The 18,260-nt window shown below is 42.1% G+C and overlaps 1 protein-coding gene across 9 annotated transcripts in view; it reads left to right on the plus strand.

Moving 5' to 3' along the window:
• Window positions 1–18,260, plus strand: part of kcnq5a (potassium voltage-gated channel, KQT-like subfamily, member 5a) — a 101,634-nt gene that overhangs the window by 54,463 nt on the left and 28,911 nt on the right. For 8 of the 9 annotated variants that reach the window (XM_084376568.1, XM_084376570.1, XM_084376567.1 and 5 more), the window contains exons 2-3: window positions 14,967–15,057; window positions 17,578–17,704. In XM_084376568.1, the coding sequence (XP_084232694.1) occupies window positions 14,967–15,057; window positions 17,578–17,704 (218 nt within the window). The remainder of the gene's footprint in view (window positions 1–14,966; window positions 15,058–17,577; window positions 17,705–18,260) is intronic. The other variant, XM_084376575.1, reaches the window with a different exon arrangement.

Raw genomic sequence — 18,260 nt, forward strand, 5'->3', positions numbered from 1 at the left:
TCTTTCTCTTTTTCTGTCTCGCTTTCATTCCTTCTTGGAATCTCTTCTTCCCTTTTCAGACTTTTATTCCTTATTTAGCTCTCTCTCATCCGTTTCCGTATTTTGAAGCAGCATAACTTTGCCTCCACAACGGCTCATCCCTCATATCCGTCCTTTAAGTGTTAACATCTTGTGTCACCTCGAGTTAACATTTGCTGTCATTGTTGTAAAATAACAGTCATTAAGGAAACGTGCAATGGCATTCCTATTATTTCTGTGGATTTTTAAATTTGTTTCTTGCTCCTGAGAGTTTCTAATTAAAAACTGAATGTAATGAAAACCTCATTGAGACATTCACATGGTGGGTTGTCAGCAGCAGGTAATTGGGAAGGAAGCCATCTCAAAGTTCATTAAAGAAAAACAAGAAGACGTCACTGCGCTTGTCAAACTCATCAACTAGCAAGTGTAGTGCAAAATACACAGTAATGTACAGTACTGATGGTGACATTTAAAAGTCAGTCCACCTTTTCTTCTTAAATATCAAGCATCAAAAGGCCTATTTCATGGATGTGTGACAGCTGACATGGGTTCAGTAACCAGAGCGTCAGTAACACAGTGTATATTAGTGTATATGCTGTCAGATGTGGTAGATTTTTGATTAACAAGAGGGAGCTTTGGAAAAATGTGTGTATCAGCAGATGTATCTCCCTAATATCGGTATATGTGCCAAAAAGCATTGAAACCAATATAAGGGACTATAAAATCGATCGATATATCGGCCAATATACACACATTTTTTTTGCAACGATACCCCAAATGTGCTTATCACCCACTTGTGACTAAGATATCTAAGATACGATATGAAACGGTTACAGTTTAACAATAAACTTTACTGTCTAAAACTACCCCAGTGCACTGAAACAGTAAACTTTACTGGGAATTTAATAATCATAAATTACACCAAGCCTCCATTTTTGCATTACGACCTCTAATTTTGTTAGAACGCTTTTTTTATAGACCGCTCAAAGCGATTTACAACACTTGTCACATTCACGCATTCACACACACATTCATAGGCTGATGGCAGATGCTGCCATGCAAGGTGCCAACTGTTCATCAGGAGCAATTTGGGGTTCAGTGTCTTGCTCAAGGACACTTTGACATGCAGTCGGGGAGCCAGAAATTCGAACCAGCGATCTTCCGATTACTAGACAACCCACTCTACCTCCTGAGCTACAGTGAGACTATATACCGTCTTGGATTTGTGATGTTGTTTTCCTGTTGTTAAAAGCTGCATTACAGTAAAGCGATGCCATTTTCTGAACTTACCGATGAGTTCTACTTGTTCTGATACTTGCCTTTACCCACTGAGTCATCGCATCCCCAATTTTAAACCTTAAAGTGTGCATCCACTTCTGTGTCTTGTTCTAAAATTGTTCCCCAACCAGTCAGAGGGCAGCAGGCAGCGGCACAGATGGAGCTGCGTGGGCAGGCGTTAATGCATTTGATTGCGGCTTGGACTGAATGTACAATAACAGCAAATCTGCATATTTATGCGCACACAGAAACACTCCAGATGCCATAAGCAGCGCACATACAGACACCTATACGTACAGGAGATTGCCATAAGCAGCGCTGAGTCAGCCTCTCTCCAGTTAAGTTGCCCTGTCTCTGTGCTGAGGGAACCAGTCAGCCATCTGTTGGCCTAATGAGCTGACTCTACTCCACCAAAGCAACTCAACGGCACAGCTTCAGCCCTCTCATTCCCTCATTCACAGCTCCACAGTATGTTTGAGCCTCTCATCTTCTCCTGCTGTGTTCAGCATGCGGCGTCACACACGGCTCCTGATAGGTTTTTTTGTTTTTCGTCGACTTGTTTAATGTTTAATTTTCTCTTCACGCAAGAAAAGTTGGTCATGTCAAACTGTCCAATTAGCCAGTTATCTCGCTGTTAAAGAGGTTAATGAAGTTATTTAGAGGAACAAAGTGTCCTGAAATGCAAATCGATGCTCTGTGCATGAAATAGTGAGAGGGGAGAGACAGGCGAGCCTGAGGGGAGAGGCTCTGAATGAATTTGTAGTCTTCAGATGATATATGGGCTAATTAAAATGTAGACAATGGGGTGCTTCTGTGACCGGCAGCAACCCCCAGTTCAAATCTTCATTTTCTCCCATCTCTCTATTGTCAATGTTCAAAAAAGAAAGTCTTATGATTCTCCAGAAAACCCTCGTAGACTCGTTGACTCTAACATGGCTGTGTATCAGGCAACCCAGTTGCCAGAATATATGTTAGCTAAGTTTTTTATGCAAAACCTCAGAAAAGTTCAGGCTTTAGGATTTCTCTTTTGTCACAAGGCTGTGCTCATGGTCTGGTTAGGTTTAGGCACAAAAAGCACTTGGTTATGGTTAAGAAAACATCATGGTTTGGCTTAAAATTCCTGTTCCCTGGTCACCGCAAACACAGCTGGGAATGTCTCCTTAAAGAAACCCAGTTTTGTCACTACAATCATGGCTGGAGACGGCCCGACTTCCTGTGAAAAACATTAGACTTTGGTCGCCACAACATCCATTGATGAAACACATAGTTTCACATTTACAAATGTTGAATGCAGACTCGAACTGTTGTCACCTTGGTAGCCTCTTGGCCGGTAAGTCCCCACCGTCCCCTCCACCTCCAGATGTGAAAGTCAGGTAACAAACATGTTACGTGAACGCGGCTTGATTTTGCGGTTTGCAGAAACTTTAACCGCTGACATTATATCCTGGTGACTGGGCTGGATAGTCGTCCGTCCCAACTGACACTGACTCACATCGCTTGAGCCAATTCATCAGATCTGCCTCTGGAGCCTCACTTGGATTTTTAAAACCTTTTACACATATTCAGTAACACTCCCTCAGACCTGTGAAGTGAAACTGTAAAATCAATGGAGCTCTTCTTTAATTGCCCCGCATGAAATAAGTCCGTCCGACAATTGCAAGAGCGGCATTTAGCTTAAGAAAAACAACTATGAAACCAGTGAGGCAGGAGGAAGATCCTGGTAACAAGTGTATCTCATCTAATCCTTTGACTCATCGTGAGCAATAGACACATGCTGGATGAATTTAAAAAAGAATTGCAAAAATGTAGCAGATGTCGTCTTGGATTAAGTGTTGCTAAAAGTGACTCATGTTTAAAACCGCAAATCTCAAGTGTGTGAAATAAAAGCACACTTTTCTGCTTGTGCATTTCAGAGTCTATCCAATATCATGACTGACAAATCTCATGCACGCTTCACTACTGAATTAAAAGCCTGCGATGAGTTCTCTGAGAGATCAGCTAGTACTGACACATACGACGAAATGATGCTTGCAAATGCTCAAAATGTACATATTTAATTAAACTGTCTCCCGACAAACTAAGCTGAATGCACCCTAATAAACATAATAAACAGATTTTTTTTGTTTACCCCCTTAGTTTCCCTAAAATACAGATAAAAAGCAAAAGTAGCTCCTCACAAATCATGTCTTGGTATCGACTCTGCTGAGCTCAATTAGCTGCACAGGCATTGGACTCGCTCAATCGCAGCTCTCTCAGGATTGTACTAGCGAGCTCTGAGTAATGAGCCTTCACGCACATGCTCCTAGCTCGTAGTTAAGTGGCATTAATCAAGTGTGCCCAACTAAGCCCAGTGGATTTCCTAAGACACAAAAGGTGTTATGCCCTCTGTCATAACAAGCACAATATTGCTGGCTAAGCTAAGTGGAAAATGGCACTGTTTAGACCACAGCAAGAAGAAGGAGGAGGAGAGTGTATCTGCTACATCTACGAAGACAGCAGAGTGCATTGTAAAAAATATAACTTCAGATCTTTAAGTGTCCAGTTCGCAGGATTTTGTGGCATTTACTGCTGAGATCAGCAGATGTGTCCTTGGGCAAGAATCTGAACCCCAGTTTGTCCATATGAATGGTTATCGCTCCTGATGAGCAGGTGGACAAACCAAACATGGTTTGTCCACCTGCTCATCAGGAGCGATAACCATTCATACACACTCTGGGCTACTGTAGAAACATGGCAGGGTCACATGGAAGATGGCTGCTCTCTCTGGAGAGATAAAGACTATTTCTAAGGAAATTAAAATGAAAGATAGGGTTAGTTTCAGGTGTTCATAAAACAATGACAACATACATATGCGTATTATATTCAATTTCTGCCAATAGATTCCCCCTGAAATCATACACAGTGGACCCGTAGTAGAGTTGTGCCTCTCAATCACAGAGTTTTGATTTGGCAACCCAAACAAACTTCACTTTTATTTAGGTTCAGTTTTCATATTGTATGTTGTGGCGGGGATGAGAAAACATCATGATTTATCTTCAGATACCTGCTTTGGTCGCCACTAAACACGACTGCGGACGTCCCGAGGTCTCATTTGTCGCCAAAAGCACGTCTGGAAATTTTTCCCTTGTTCACCTCAACAATATCCAGTGGTGTCACGCTTACAAATGTTGAAACGCAGACTTGAACTGTGGTCACTGACTTGGCAGCCTGTGGCACCACCACCACCACCATCCCCTCCACCTCCATGTTAGTCAGGGATCAAACCTGTAATGTGAATGCAATATGACAATATTGTACATACTGTAGTTTATGACGCGTAAACATGAGAACCTATCAGTGCTTTGCAGAAACGCCACCTGCGTGCATTTTATTCAGCCGACTGAGCTGGATTTGTGTGAGACTGATTATACTGATTCCTGAGAAATCAATTGATGAAAACAATTGATATGAAGTAGAAACTCTTTCTCTCTCTCACACAATCATTGACTTGCTCTCTCTCTCTCTCTCTCTCTTTCTTGCTCTCTCACTCATTCTCCGTCTGTCTCGCTGACATCTGCTGAACAGCACTCTGAACAGGAGTCTTGGAGTGGTATTAGGGCTGAGATTGGTGCTGATAGGAATCTGATGTATGGTGTGTCTGTGTGTGTGTGTCTGTGTGTGTGTTTGCGTGTGTGTGTGTGTGTGTGTGTGTGTGTGTGTGTTTGCGTGTGTGCCGGTAAGCCAGTGTTTTTATGAACCCTGTTAGCTGTTGGCTTTCTTCAGCTGTATGTCAGTCTGCGTCTAGTTAGTGAGAACACACACACACACACACACACACACACACACACACACATATACACACAGACTAAAAGCTTTCCGACTCGTCACGCACCCGTCACCGTCCTCGGTGCATCCCACATCATGGAAAATTGGCCCCTGTCCGGCTCTTTCTTTCTTTCTTTCTCTCTGTACCCCTCTCCCAAACTTTACTATCTCTGTGTCTCTGTGTGTCTCTGTGTGTCTCTGTGTGTGTCTGTGTGTCTCTGTGTGTGTCTGTGTGTCTCTGTGTGTGTCTGTGTGTCTCTGTGCTCACATGGCTCCGATGTGGAATAAGAAAACAAACAGCTGCTGCTTCAGCTGGTATATTACTGAGGAGTCGTGCTCACACATGTCATCAGCTCTTGGCATTGCAGGGTTCGAGTCCCTCTCTGGTGTCTGTGTAGTTGCGTTTTACACTCTGTGATGATTCGAGTCTGCTTAACTTTGTTCAGCTAGTTTGCTTAATTTTATTAAGATTTAAACGTATTTATCTAGATGGAGATATTAAAAGCTTGTCGAGCCACAGAGAAAAAGAATTATCCCTCTAAACTCACATACAGTATTAAGCAAAGTAAATATTCATGTAGAAAGCAAAAGATGACGCCCTCCATACTTTCCATAAACCATTAACCATTAACCTTAACCGCTTAAGTTAATTATAATGATAATAACAACTTGTCTGGATGTTTTAGTAGTGTGTCGAACTCCAACAAAAGCTGTATTTTCTCATTTCTAAATTTCAAGTAGATCCATTTCAGTAACACATGCTTTAATGCTTTTACCTCTCAAAAATCTCCACTATTTGTAAGCAAAACGCCATTTAACTATGATACAGAGTTGCTGCCAAACTCTGACGTATTAATTGCACTTCATTTGACCAGTTAGTAGCGTATATGCCTGTCCTGTGGCCTGAAACAGCCAACGAGTGATCGGGAAAACAATACTTTGGACTTTACATATTATGCTTCAGTCACAGTACAGTGTCAGCTTCTGAAGAAAGGTCAAATGGGGCTCTCCCTTACCCATGTGGTAAGATTCGGTTTCACTTAGTCGGCCCAGTGTGGCAAGGATTGCTTAAAAGTGTGACTTTAACGCACAACGCGCTCGTCTTGAATGGTGTTCAAAGGAGTGGCCTTAAATACTTGAATTGTTGAGAAATCGCAGCTAACAAAGCTCTGCGAGTAAACGTATTTAGTTTCTTATGAATTCCTCATAATGAAAGGACCCCGTTAATTATTATTTAAAAGCAGCAAAATCAGGAAATGTTGTGTTTTCACTAGCAGTAACGTAATACGACATATGAAAGTGCAAACAGGGACACAGATGAGAAACTGAACCACGAACCACAGAGTTTAGACATGAGATCATTGGAGCAGACGCTTGTTTGAGGGGGAGAAGGGGCGTCATTATGGGATGGCCACAGTCACAAGATGTCACCGTTCGGAGGCGGGTCGGGTGGTTGGTCAGGTCTTTGTCCTTCCTCTGACAATCGTTTGTGCGCCAGTGGAAAAAAACCCCAAATGAAATGTAGAACATGTTGTCGTGTCTAATATTTGCAGAGCTGAAACTGAATATGTGACTGTGTCTTACATTGACCATGTCAGGAAGAAGAACTCAAGTAACGCACTTGCATCAAGGTAAAACGTTCTGTGTCTTCAATGGAAGTAGGTCAGCATTATGAATAAAGCCATAACCCCTCAGCCCTGCTTGCATTAGCACAGATGCATCTTTCTGAAGCTTCCTTAAGCGAGACATTAAATTCCTTCCACCTCCAGCCAACCCAGCTCTTTAATGACTATTATTGTAGTTCAACTTTTCTTTTGATGCAGAAAAACCTTTGAGAAGTGAGCAGAGAGAGCTGGCCTGTGCAGCGCTGTGTCCTTGGCCCGGCTCTGTTTGGTCAAGTAGTTGCTTAGAAATAAAACCGTATGTTTTATCGCTGCCATCATCAGGTAAGATACTGCACTCGACTGGATAAACACAAGGATTAACTAATAGACCGTTGGCAAGGAGTCGGCCTGGCTCTCTCCCTGCTTTCCCCCTCCGCGCCTCCCCCCTTCCTCTCATCTTGCCTTTTTCTCGTCTCTCCTTGTCATCTCTTTATCTACCAGTGTGTGCTTTCATTCAGCCTCGCTTCTTGCATCGTATCAGTCTGAACATCAAGATGTAAGGGAAGTAGCACACACACACACAGAAACACACACACACACACCACCATGTACGGTAAGAACAGGTATTGATTAGGGTAAAAACACGATCGATACGATGATGGTTAACGTAGTGAGAAACCGGAGAGAGAGCTGAAAAGAAGCTAGAGGCTGACTGTGTTTACTCAGTTTGTCATCTCCTTCTTCATCTCCCTCTTCTTCTTTCTCTCTCATTATTTTTTGATGTAACAATCTACCGCGTCTTTCCTAGAAGGAGAAACGTTATTTATTATTTATAGTCTTTATCTTCCCATCACAACCTCTGCTCTGCTGGAATCACTCCTCCAACACAGAGTCATTTTTCGGTGTATTTACTCAGGTACTTCACTTAAAGGGTAGCTCCATAACTTTAATGAGTTTTACACAGTAAAGTGTGTTTAAAGGTCCTGGGGAGTACTACTGCATATGTGGAAAGAAAATAGTATAAAGCCTTTGTGGCTCCAGAGGAAGCTGCAGGTACTCTGATAAATTGCCCTCCAGTGATGTCACTCAGTGGCAAAATAACATTGTGGGAAATGTAGGCAAAGTGTAAAAGTCATTCTCGAGTAAAAATAAAGACATCGTTTAAAAATATTACTGTGCTTTTTCTCAGTTTTCTCTGGGAATGTTGCACCTTCTTTTTTTCAGCATAGACAGCCCAGTCTTATGCAAAGGCCATCTTTCCAGTGGGGATGTACTTGTACTTCTTTAGGTGCAGTAGTTGAGTACTAAGTCCTCAAGGTTACATTTCATCACTGTTTAGACGCCAGGTTTTAAAAAGCAGTCCACTGGTCTATATAACACTGTTTGACCTTTATCAAAATCGATACAACAGAACCAAAGGTATTCTGCACAGTCTTTCCTTTTCAAAACCTGCCGCCTACATTGCCCACAATGCAACTTTGCCACTGAGTGACATCACTTGAGGCAGTTTATTAGATTACAAGCAGCTTCCTCTGGAGCCACAAAGGACTATAGACGTACTAGTGTTTTCACATTTTCCACTTTTTCTGCAAACACACTTGAATGTGTAAAGTTGGTGGAGTTACCCTTTAAATGTGTTTCAGTGGTACCTCTACTTGAGAATTTACATTTCATGCTCCTTTGTACTTCTACTCCACTACATTTCAAAAGGAAATATTGTACTTTTTACTTTTCTGCCCAACAAGTACTTTTACTTGAATACTTGAAGTTAATTTTACTTTGTGCTTTTACTTCAGTGTAATTCTGAACCCTGCAGGACTTTAACTTGTGTTTTTACAGAGACGATCACATGAGTACGTCTGCTGCCGCTGGTCATTTTGGATTCAATATTTCTTCTTTTGCGTCTTCCATTCCCTCTTTTGTTTCTAAAGCCGCCACATTATGAGGCATTTACTCGTCTGCTCATCCCAACCAACTGGCCCCGCTGACTCTCTCGGTTTCTCCTTTTTCTCTTTCAATCTTTCGCTCTCTGTTTCCGTTCTCTCCCGCCGTCTTGATTGAAAGGGTATGCATGGTTGGCACAGAAAGAAAGAAGGAAATAGATAATGATACCAGACCGTATTGTGTGGAAAACCCTGACCTCTCACGTACCGAATCCGTCACACACGCACATAAACCGCACACTCTCACTCCTTTCCCACTCTCAGATCCTTATTTCATATAAACACATAGAGGAGAACACGTGCACCCTTTCCTTTTTTATATATCATAAGCATTGTTCACATTTACATATTGATACTACATGCTTTCACGACACACAGATCAATTTATGAGCTTCATGATACCTTTCAAAACAGATGATTTACAGTCACACACACACACAGACACACACATTCTGCTGAAAAAAGGTTTGATGATTTTAAATCTACTTCCACTCAGACGTGTCTTCTGAGAGAAAATGTATTATCCACATGAAAGTCAAGTATTTCTCCCTCTGAAGTTGTGCGTTTGGTGTCTGCTGGGCTTTAATTATACAGTATTAATGAAATTATTCCGTCAAATACAACATTTTTTTGAGAACGTACTAATTTTCAGCATTTTGAGCAGCACCACGTGACTTTCTTTTCTTTGTTTCGAAAGTAAAAGTCCCATTCATTCGTTTGTTTCCCAAAGTTTTAGTAGAAAAAAAGAAAGTTTGAACTAACGCTCGTTTCCATCCGCTACTGTTATGCAAATATTAGTTGAGCACCTCGAGATAAGCACTTGATGGCACTAATTATCCAGTCTTTTGCACAATGAGATGACATAATTAAGAGAGCGGCAGTCAAACCTCAAACAGTGTGAAACGGCATGTGTTAATTTGAGGAAGGTTTCCTTATTACTCCACACAGACCTGATGTTTTCAGCTCCCGTTGCTCCTGATCTCCTCCAGGAGACATTTAAGTCTCATGCTTGAAGTGTGATTTATTCATGCAGACTGATTCCATTAGTTTTTCCATTTCCACTAGATGTGCTAATACCTCTGCCAAGGAGGTTATGTTTTGTCCGTTTGTTTGTTGGTTGGTTGGCTTGTCAGCACAAAAATTACACAAAAACTACTGAACAGATTTCCACAAATCTTGGATGGAGGATGTGTCTCGGCCGAGGATAGACTCCGCTAACGTTTGGTGTGGATCCAGGAAGTCTCTCTGACTGAGACAGAGCATTTTCTGACATTTTCATGAATTTCTCTGAGAATAATGTATCTTCACTTATATAACATCTTGTGTATTTATGTGTCTGGTATCTATGAGTGAGAACAATCTGATGCAGATCCGAATAAAAGGTATAGATCTAACGGATTTAAGGCTTGATTGAATTAAAAGGGACTGTTGGGCCTTGGCGGAGGTATGCACTCTACTGTGAGTGCCACCCTATTCGTAAAGCATCTGCCTTAAATGGTAAACGTTTGGCTGTGCATGACTTCTACACATTGATTCCACTGTATAGATACAACTGTTCCACCTCAGCCAAGCATTATATTTATGATATGATGTTATCTTTTTTTTTTCAACTTTTCTTCAAATTACGGCGTTTCAACCTAGTTTGCTAACTAGCAACACACGCTCTGACATTCAGATGAGATTTGGAGTGGAAACTATCAATTGTAGGATCATGCACCTTCAAAATCAAAGGATTATTTGACAAAGAGGCAAATGTTGACACTTCTTCACTAATTTGTTAAATGACAGCCTGGTGAGTGAAGCAGTTAAAGCAGGTAGATTAGTTCGAGAAAGAATACTTTTTAAAATGATGAGAAATCGTGCCATGAACTGCTCTTATTTCTAATCAAATTCCTTGTATGGAAAACCTACTTGGTAATAAATTAGATTATAACTCTGACTGTATGTGTCTCATCCGTGCTGTTTGCAGTTTAAGACATCACCCTCGCACTAAAACCATCTTGTGAGCCCGGGCTACAAATCTCCAGACACCTGATTACGCAAACGCACGCAACCACCGCGTCTCCTCTGGCTTTTTCAGACGTCTTCGTCAGCTCATGGAGGAGCAGAGCAGGTTTTTGGCTGTATATGGTTTTGTCTGTGGGTCCTCGGGTCATTCATCAGCATTAAGTCAGAGGCAGTTTGTCTCTGCCACATGCACCAAAGCGGGCACTCTCTTACACCTGCATCTCGTCCAGGGTCCGCTGAGGACGTCAAGCACCAATAATACCAGATGGTGGTTTGACAGCCTGACGACAGAGCGGGCCAACACTCAGCTGAGACATTTAATAAAGGGAATTAACTGGCATTTAAGAGTGGAGCGTCCAAGGCAAATGTTCTCAATGGAGTGAACTCACATCCTCAGTGCCAGTGAGGAATAGTGACTGCTGTTTACAGGTAGTAAACCTCTGTAAACTGCTTATAAGCATATTATTAATGACTGCTTAGTATCAAGAAGTAGGCGGCCTTCTGTTGTATTGTCGTTGTCTTAATGTCTTAATGCACTTGAGAACACCCAAAAAATCACAAATATTACATTTCTGCTCCAAAAAGTAGAAGTTTCCAGATCGATTTTCCACCTTCCAGGGAAATGATAGTCACCTTGCTTCCGATCCACGCCCCGAACGCAAACGTGTCACTGCACATTAACCACACAGATTTCGATATAGGCAATTCACCTCCGAGTGACTGATCAAGTGGCTAATTCACATAGAGGCTAATCAATGTGACAGCGTTATTGATCACATGTGTCATCGTGCTCCCACAATTCAATAGCAGCTACTCAACCCACTGAATCGCTTCATCATCAGTCGATGTGCATGAAGGAAATAACGTGATATTGATAACATGCTGATTTAATGTATAAAAATGTGTACATCTTATCAATTTAACTGAAAAACCGTGTGTGCATGTTAATTGATTTCAAAGCATAATAGCTGAAGCTGACATCAATAATATCTGATGACAGAAATCAAAGATCCAACGCCTGTCCACCACTGGTCAAGGACCATCTGATCTCCTCTGTATGACGCTGTATGTGGAAGAACATGTCGTGAGCATGATCGCCGGCTGTGTGGTCACCATCAAAGAAACATCATGCCTGTGTTCTCTTAATCCAATTTGCAGACGCCATTCAAGCTATACATTCATCCTCCAAACAATGGACCTATTTTTCCAGAGGTTGTGTTCAAGGTCTGCGATCACAGGAATAATGCTCTATTCTTTTCATTGTCCACATTAAGGCGTAGAGCATTCAGGCCGGTTTGTGTTCGAGTTCTGCAGAGTGAATAGAGAAGTTTCATAAAGGTGGACGTTTTTGTTTTCAATCTCAGACCTTAAGCAGAAGGTGCTTGACCTCACAGCTGTACTGTAGATGCAGTACACTGTGCACATGAGGCTTTCATGTCTCCATCTGTAAGGATGTTATTTGAAAAGCCAGGCAAAATTCAGTTGTCTATGAAATGTCGTGTTCTGCTTTCAGAAATATGGACTCGGTGCTTTTGTTCCATTTCTTGAAGTATTCAAAAGTAAATTTTTCAATATCAGTTTTTCTTTTTAGCCTGTCTCCAAGTACACCGCACTGACAACACGTGTTATCAGTAAGATCCATGAACTCTGCTTCCTTCTTGAGAAGTTAAAACCTGTATTTCCATGGCAGGAAATAGTTTGAACAGCAATTTTTACAGTTGCAATGCTGACACCTGCAAACCCTGAACGTCACTACACTCGAAATTCAGCTATGGCAGTATGAATGCTTTTCAGAACCCACATACGCACCAGGGCAAGGCAAATGTGTTTCTACCTGATCTGCATGGAAACTCGACAGTGGGCTGGCAAGTCGGCAACCTTTATATTTTTTAAAAAATGAGGAAAGCAGCACACGCTTTCAGATAGAGACGGCCCACAAGAAATTCTGATGAAGTGCTCTGAAGCCTTTAACAAGAAGATTTGAGAGAGAAAACAGATGTTTGAGCAGAGAAAAAGATACAACCACAAGTTGAAACAGTATTTTTTTCCCCTATAAGGGTGGTGGAGGCAGGCTGTTAATGGTCACGCTTACTTCAGTTGCACTCGCAGCTTACCTGCACTTACTTGCCTGTACGTTGTCCTCCATTTTCTCAAAATAATCACGTGCACGGACTGGAGCAGCAACAATGAACAGATGGACCTATACTTTACTGTTGTCGCTTGTTCCAGAAATAAGGAAAGATTTGAGGCTGTTCGTAAGAAAGATCGGTGGTTACGCACACACAAACCAACACACAAACCTCACAACCACAAATCTGCTGTCTGTCTGTCTGTCTGTCTATATGACCGTAAAGAGCTATTAGAGAAGGAGCCAGTATCAGATGCAGATGTGGGCTAGACGTTGGGAACCATCAGCCCGCCACTGTTCTCACACACATATGCACACACACCTTTCTTTCCATTTTCTCCGTGGATCCGATGGAATATAAATGGCGGCATCAATCATAGAGGAGAGCCCGGAGAGAAAAAGGTGATGGTGAAGGAGTCCAGAGAGAGAGAGGGAGAGAGAGAGGTGAACCGGAGCAGAGACAGAGAGGGCTGGGTAGAGGGAAGGTAGAGTGAGAAACAAAGAGCATGAAAGATTAAAGCGAAAAAGTAAGTCAGAGAGAGGTCTGAGGAGGAGACGGGAACATATTCTGTACACAGACAACACTCCAAGATCTGTAGAGACGAGAAAACTGTAAATATCAGAAGGACAGATGGCACTTTTAGAAAAAAAAATGTTTGAGAGAGAAGAGCAGGCTGAGGCTGCGAGCCAGTGCATATGTTGCCTGGAAGCTGCCTTATGAATTTTAATTTGTATCTGCTCATTAACCAAGTTACCATATGACTTGCAAGAGACTGGGTGGTTTCCTTGAAGGCAGCGGAGGAGGGTATTTTAGGTCAGGCAGGCAATTAGGAGGGCTGCGATTGAACCTGGCAAACTAAAGACTGATGCAGATGTTTTTATATCAGTGTTATCACAGCTCTAAACGTCCACTTTGATCCTGATAAGAGTTTCAGTATTACGAGAAGCGTCGCGCCTCACAACCGCAAATTTGTGTTAATGACGAATTTGGCAGAATGATGATTCAGCCTGTGTGCAGCTCGGTGAAAGTAATAGTTTTGGTTGAACGTTTCCAGGTTTTAGGATATTGGCTCTGACATGTTTTCATCCGGATAATGCGGTTTTTGTTTGTTGGACTCGGAGCTGTGAAAAATTAGAGTAACACTAATGTGTTTTCCCTCATTTCCTCAGTAGAAAGAAGCTCGAGTGAAAAAATGTTAATGACGAAAACATTTTTCCCAGAAATACACGTTGCTCATGACTTTTTAATCTAACTTTTCAAAGATGTGAGCACAAAAAATGAAGCTCCATCCACCTGTTTATGTTCACTGATATCTGAAAAACCTGGACTAAAGCTTTCACACTGTCAGATTTTCACTACATGATTATCAGCAATAACAATATTTTTGTGATATCTACAAACAAATTCATCTTTAATTTGAATCACTCTGTCTTCTCTCTGTTTTTGGTAAACAAATTTCACTCAAAACACAAGTGTGATTGATCATCTGTCTGACTTATGGTGATGAAGATGATTTCCAGTTGAGGGGCGTAGCCACAGATGTGCGTAATGACAGCCGCTCTGACGCTGTTGGAGAACCTCGATGATAAAACAGCTGTTAATGACGAGGGTTGCAGCAGGCGCACGTATCGATGTGCAAACAGACGTTTAAGATGTTCAATTCTACATCCATTTACATGTATGGAGTGAAATGAAGCTTGCGCACTGACTGTATGTAAAGTGAGAAACGTTCTCAGGGAGAAGAGGCCGACAACATCACAACAATGTGCACTTGGGGCCGGCAGTGCTGCCGAAGAAACCTGCAGACTGCCACTTTAATGGAATTAATCTTCTCTCTTTTAGTTTTAAGTGAATAATTGGACTACAGAAGTACCCAAACACACACGCTCATACAAACAAACCACCGCCATAGCCTGCAGCTCTGTCTCAGCTCCTCGCTCAGGTGGTGATACTGCAACATAATAAAGTCCGAATGGTCCGAATGACGCTCGGAACAGTTTAAATCCTGGTTTATGTGGCCTGGCATCGGAGAAATAATCACATCATGCAGCTCACTCAGGTTCACTTCCAGCAATTTTCTCCTTGTGTGTGTGAGAACTAATGAGACAAATCCTGTTATTCAGCAATCAGTTGTTATTTATTATGCTCACCTGATTTGTGTGTGTGTTGTTTTGTGTCCATAGGTTCATCCTGGTGTTTGGATGTTTGGTTCTCTCTGTGTTTTCCACCATCCCCGCTCACCAGGAATTCTCCTCGCACTGCCTGCTCATCCTGGTAGGACTCACACAAACACACACACACACACACACACACACACACACACACACACACACACATTCAAACAAGCGTGTTCAATCAGGAGGTGTCTCCCAGGGAGAGCTTATCGAGTTCGTATTATTCTACACTGATGAATTATGAGGGTGCCACATGGTTAAATTAACATTACTGAGTGTGTGTGTGTGTGTGTGTGTGTGTGTGTGTGTGTGTGTGTGTGTGTGTGTGTGTGTGTGTGTGTGTGTGTGTGTGTGTGTGTGTGTGTGTGTGAATGATGCTCGTGTCCGTATTAGAACTGCTGATCGTGCATTCTCAGCACTCTGGTGAGCTGTAATGAACGGTCCCTTGTTACTCACGATCAGAAACACGGTTACAATTCAATTTAAGTTAACAATCTGTGCCTCAGATGTAATTAAGCAGAAGATCATCACTCAGAGCAGGTTAGGGGCAGAAGGTGCAGCACAAATAAACTGGAAGCAGGTGTGGAACAAGCAGCGACGCATCCTGCTCAAGTAGAATCACTGTTCATGTGCAGCGAAGGGTGGAGACAGCGCAGGGTCAGGTTAGGGTGAGGAGAAGGTCATGTTTTGGCTTAAAATACCTGTTTTGGTCGCACACAAACATCGCCTGAGGTGTTGTCACAATCACCTGGTTCTGTTGCAACAAAGACTGCTGCTAATCCACCGACGTCCCGTCAGAAACTTCCCGTTTTCAACGATGAACACATCAGTGAAATCAGATTGCTGGAGAATTTGTGGTGGACAAAGGCAAACAATACACATATTTTCTTCTTCTGTTCAGATTTAAAATCATTTTTATTAGTATTATAGTATTAGTATAGACATATTATATCAGTATTATAGATATATTTGATATGAAAAACACATTCAACCCTAAATATATCATTCTTTGAAAGTCACCCCCAGAGCTGACGTAGGAAACAGACCAGTGCCTTTACAGAATACTGCAGCGATGAAACAAATAACCAGGAGTTGGCCAAAACCCACCAGTCCATCAGTTCAAAGATGGAAAAAACCCATACAGGAAATATCAGAAGTGGAGAGAATAACTCGTACAGTTAGAAAAAAGGAGACAGCGCACAAAAGACGTTGGGTTAAGTGGTTGAGATATGAGACCATGCTTTGTTTCGTTTGTGCTTCTTGTATCACTGGGTGTATAAAATATGAACGAAAAGAAGAATGCATGTAAACACAGAAGACACCTGACACAGTTTGTAGAAATGTCAGTTTAGTGCATTGTTCTCACGCTATGATACGATTCAAATTAAGTTCACAAAAGTTTACCATAAGCAGTCATAAAGTAGTGGCTCTGGTAAGTCACAGGACTCTGTTTAGAGCACCTGCCCGCTTGATATTTGGCCCAAGTGTATCGGAAAATCCATCTTTTGTCCAGGTTGTGAGATATCAGTCTCTGAATTTCTTGATTAAAAATTTAAAGCAGCGGATGAAGCCGTTTATCTGATCTCAATCTGGCAAAAGTTGGAAAGGAAGCGATGACACACAGGATTGATGAGCTGCTGTAATCAGTGCCCTCTGGACAGCAGCAGACTACTCACCGCTCTGACGTGTGTGGAGGTGCGTGTTGTTATTTTGCAGCAGCCTGGTATCATCTGCACATGATTTATTCGAGGCAAACAGTGCGGACGGCCGTGCGTAATGGCACCGCTCCAATCAGAGGCTACAGATTTATCCACATATCTGTCCTGCTGCCTTCAGATGGCTGCAGAAATTTAACAAGCTGAAGGGAAAAGCTTTGATTCAGTAGAAAGCAGCTGCGGACAACAGATACTGTAAGAATCACTCATGTGATACCAACAAATTGGGCGTCCCAGTAGCTCAACTGATGCATTACTGCAACACTGCAAGCCATCTTCTCCCATTTCTCGCTGTAGCGTCCAGGCTAGCTGTTTCCCCCTCTGTTTCTAACCGGTCTGAGCTGACCGGCTGCTGGCTGAAGCTTCATAATTAACAGACGGACATTCATCAACCTCCTCACGTAGCCTAACTCCTGGCAATAAAGTGATTAAGCGATTAAGCTCAAAATGTTGAACTATTCCTCTAAAGGAAAGTTTCATTATTTTAAGACTTATTGTGATTAATGTCTCTGGGTTAGCTCAGGTTAGCCTTTCTCACAAGAGACTTCTTAAACTGTCCCAGCAGGAAAAGCACAAGTGTAACTAATAACAGTAACGATGGCTCGGTTCCACTGAAGTGTCACCGTGAGGGCAGCCTGCATAACGAGAGGGGCCTGGAAATGGCACAACTAAATGGAATACAGCCATTATTAATGTTATTAAACACACCTGTGCTTATAAAAGACTTATAGAGCTGAAAACACTGAAAAAAATGCAGTAATGATAGTACATATGTGCTGTACCTTCCTTGAGTCTTTGCTGTGAGTGCCTTTACTGCTTGTGCCGCCGCCTTTGTCGCATTTTAAAGGTTAAAGTATGTGTGTTTTCCACATGTGTCTGTGTGTGTCTGTGCATGTGTCCTGCAGGAGTTTGTGATGATTGTAGTGTTTGGTCTGGAGTACATCATCAGGATATGGAGTGCTGGCTGCTGCTGCCGCTACCGAGGCTGGCAGGGACGCCTCCGCTTCGCCAGGAAACCGTTCTGTGTCATAGGTAGGTCTGCGTGTGTCACTGTGAGTGTGTGTGCGTCTGTGTGCGTGTGTCACACTGTCAGACAAAACTCATGAAGCCTGGTATCTTTTAAATAAGATGACTCTCCATGTCATGCATGTGTCATTGCACCGAGATTGGATGTCTGGGCAAAAAATAAGGACATTTTGAAAAAGTCAAAATCTTACCTAAGTGTATTTCTTTAACTTTGTGTCAAAATATCTCAGTACACTCAATATAAAGCACGAGCACCTAGTAACTAACATTTCAGGCTTAATATTTCTCAGGCAATATCATATCACACACACCTGAGTCAACAATTGTGCTCGCAAGTTTTTGAAATCTTCTCTTCAGCATCCGCTCGATGTAACCAGCAACAAATGAGCATGAAAACAACTTCAGAGGAAAGCGGTTCTCTGTCTTCCTTTACTCCAGAATAAAGGAAGTCAGTCTGCTGGGAAACACAAGGGGAGAAAAAGTGGAGCAGTTCATGGTTGTAGACAGAATGACAGACGACTTATAGAGACAGAAAAGGAAACAAACAGCTTGTCGTGAATCA

This window comes from Pagrus pagrus (assembly GCF_965226575.1).
Source record: "Pagrus pagrus genome assembly, chromosome: 15".
Taxonomy (NCBI): domain Eukaryota; kingdom Metazoa; phylum Chordata; class Actinopteri; order Spariformes; family Sparidae; genus Pagrus; species Pagrus pagrus.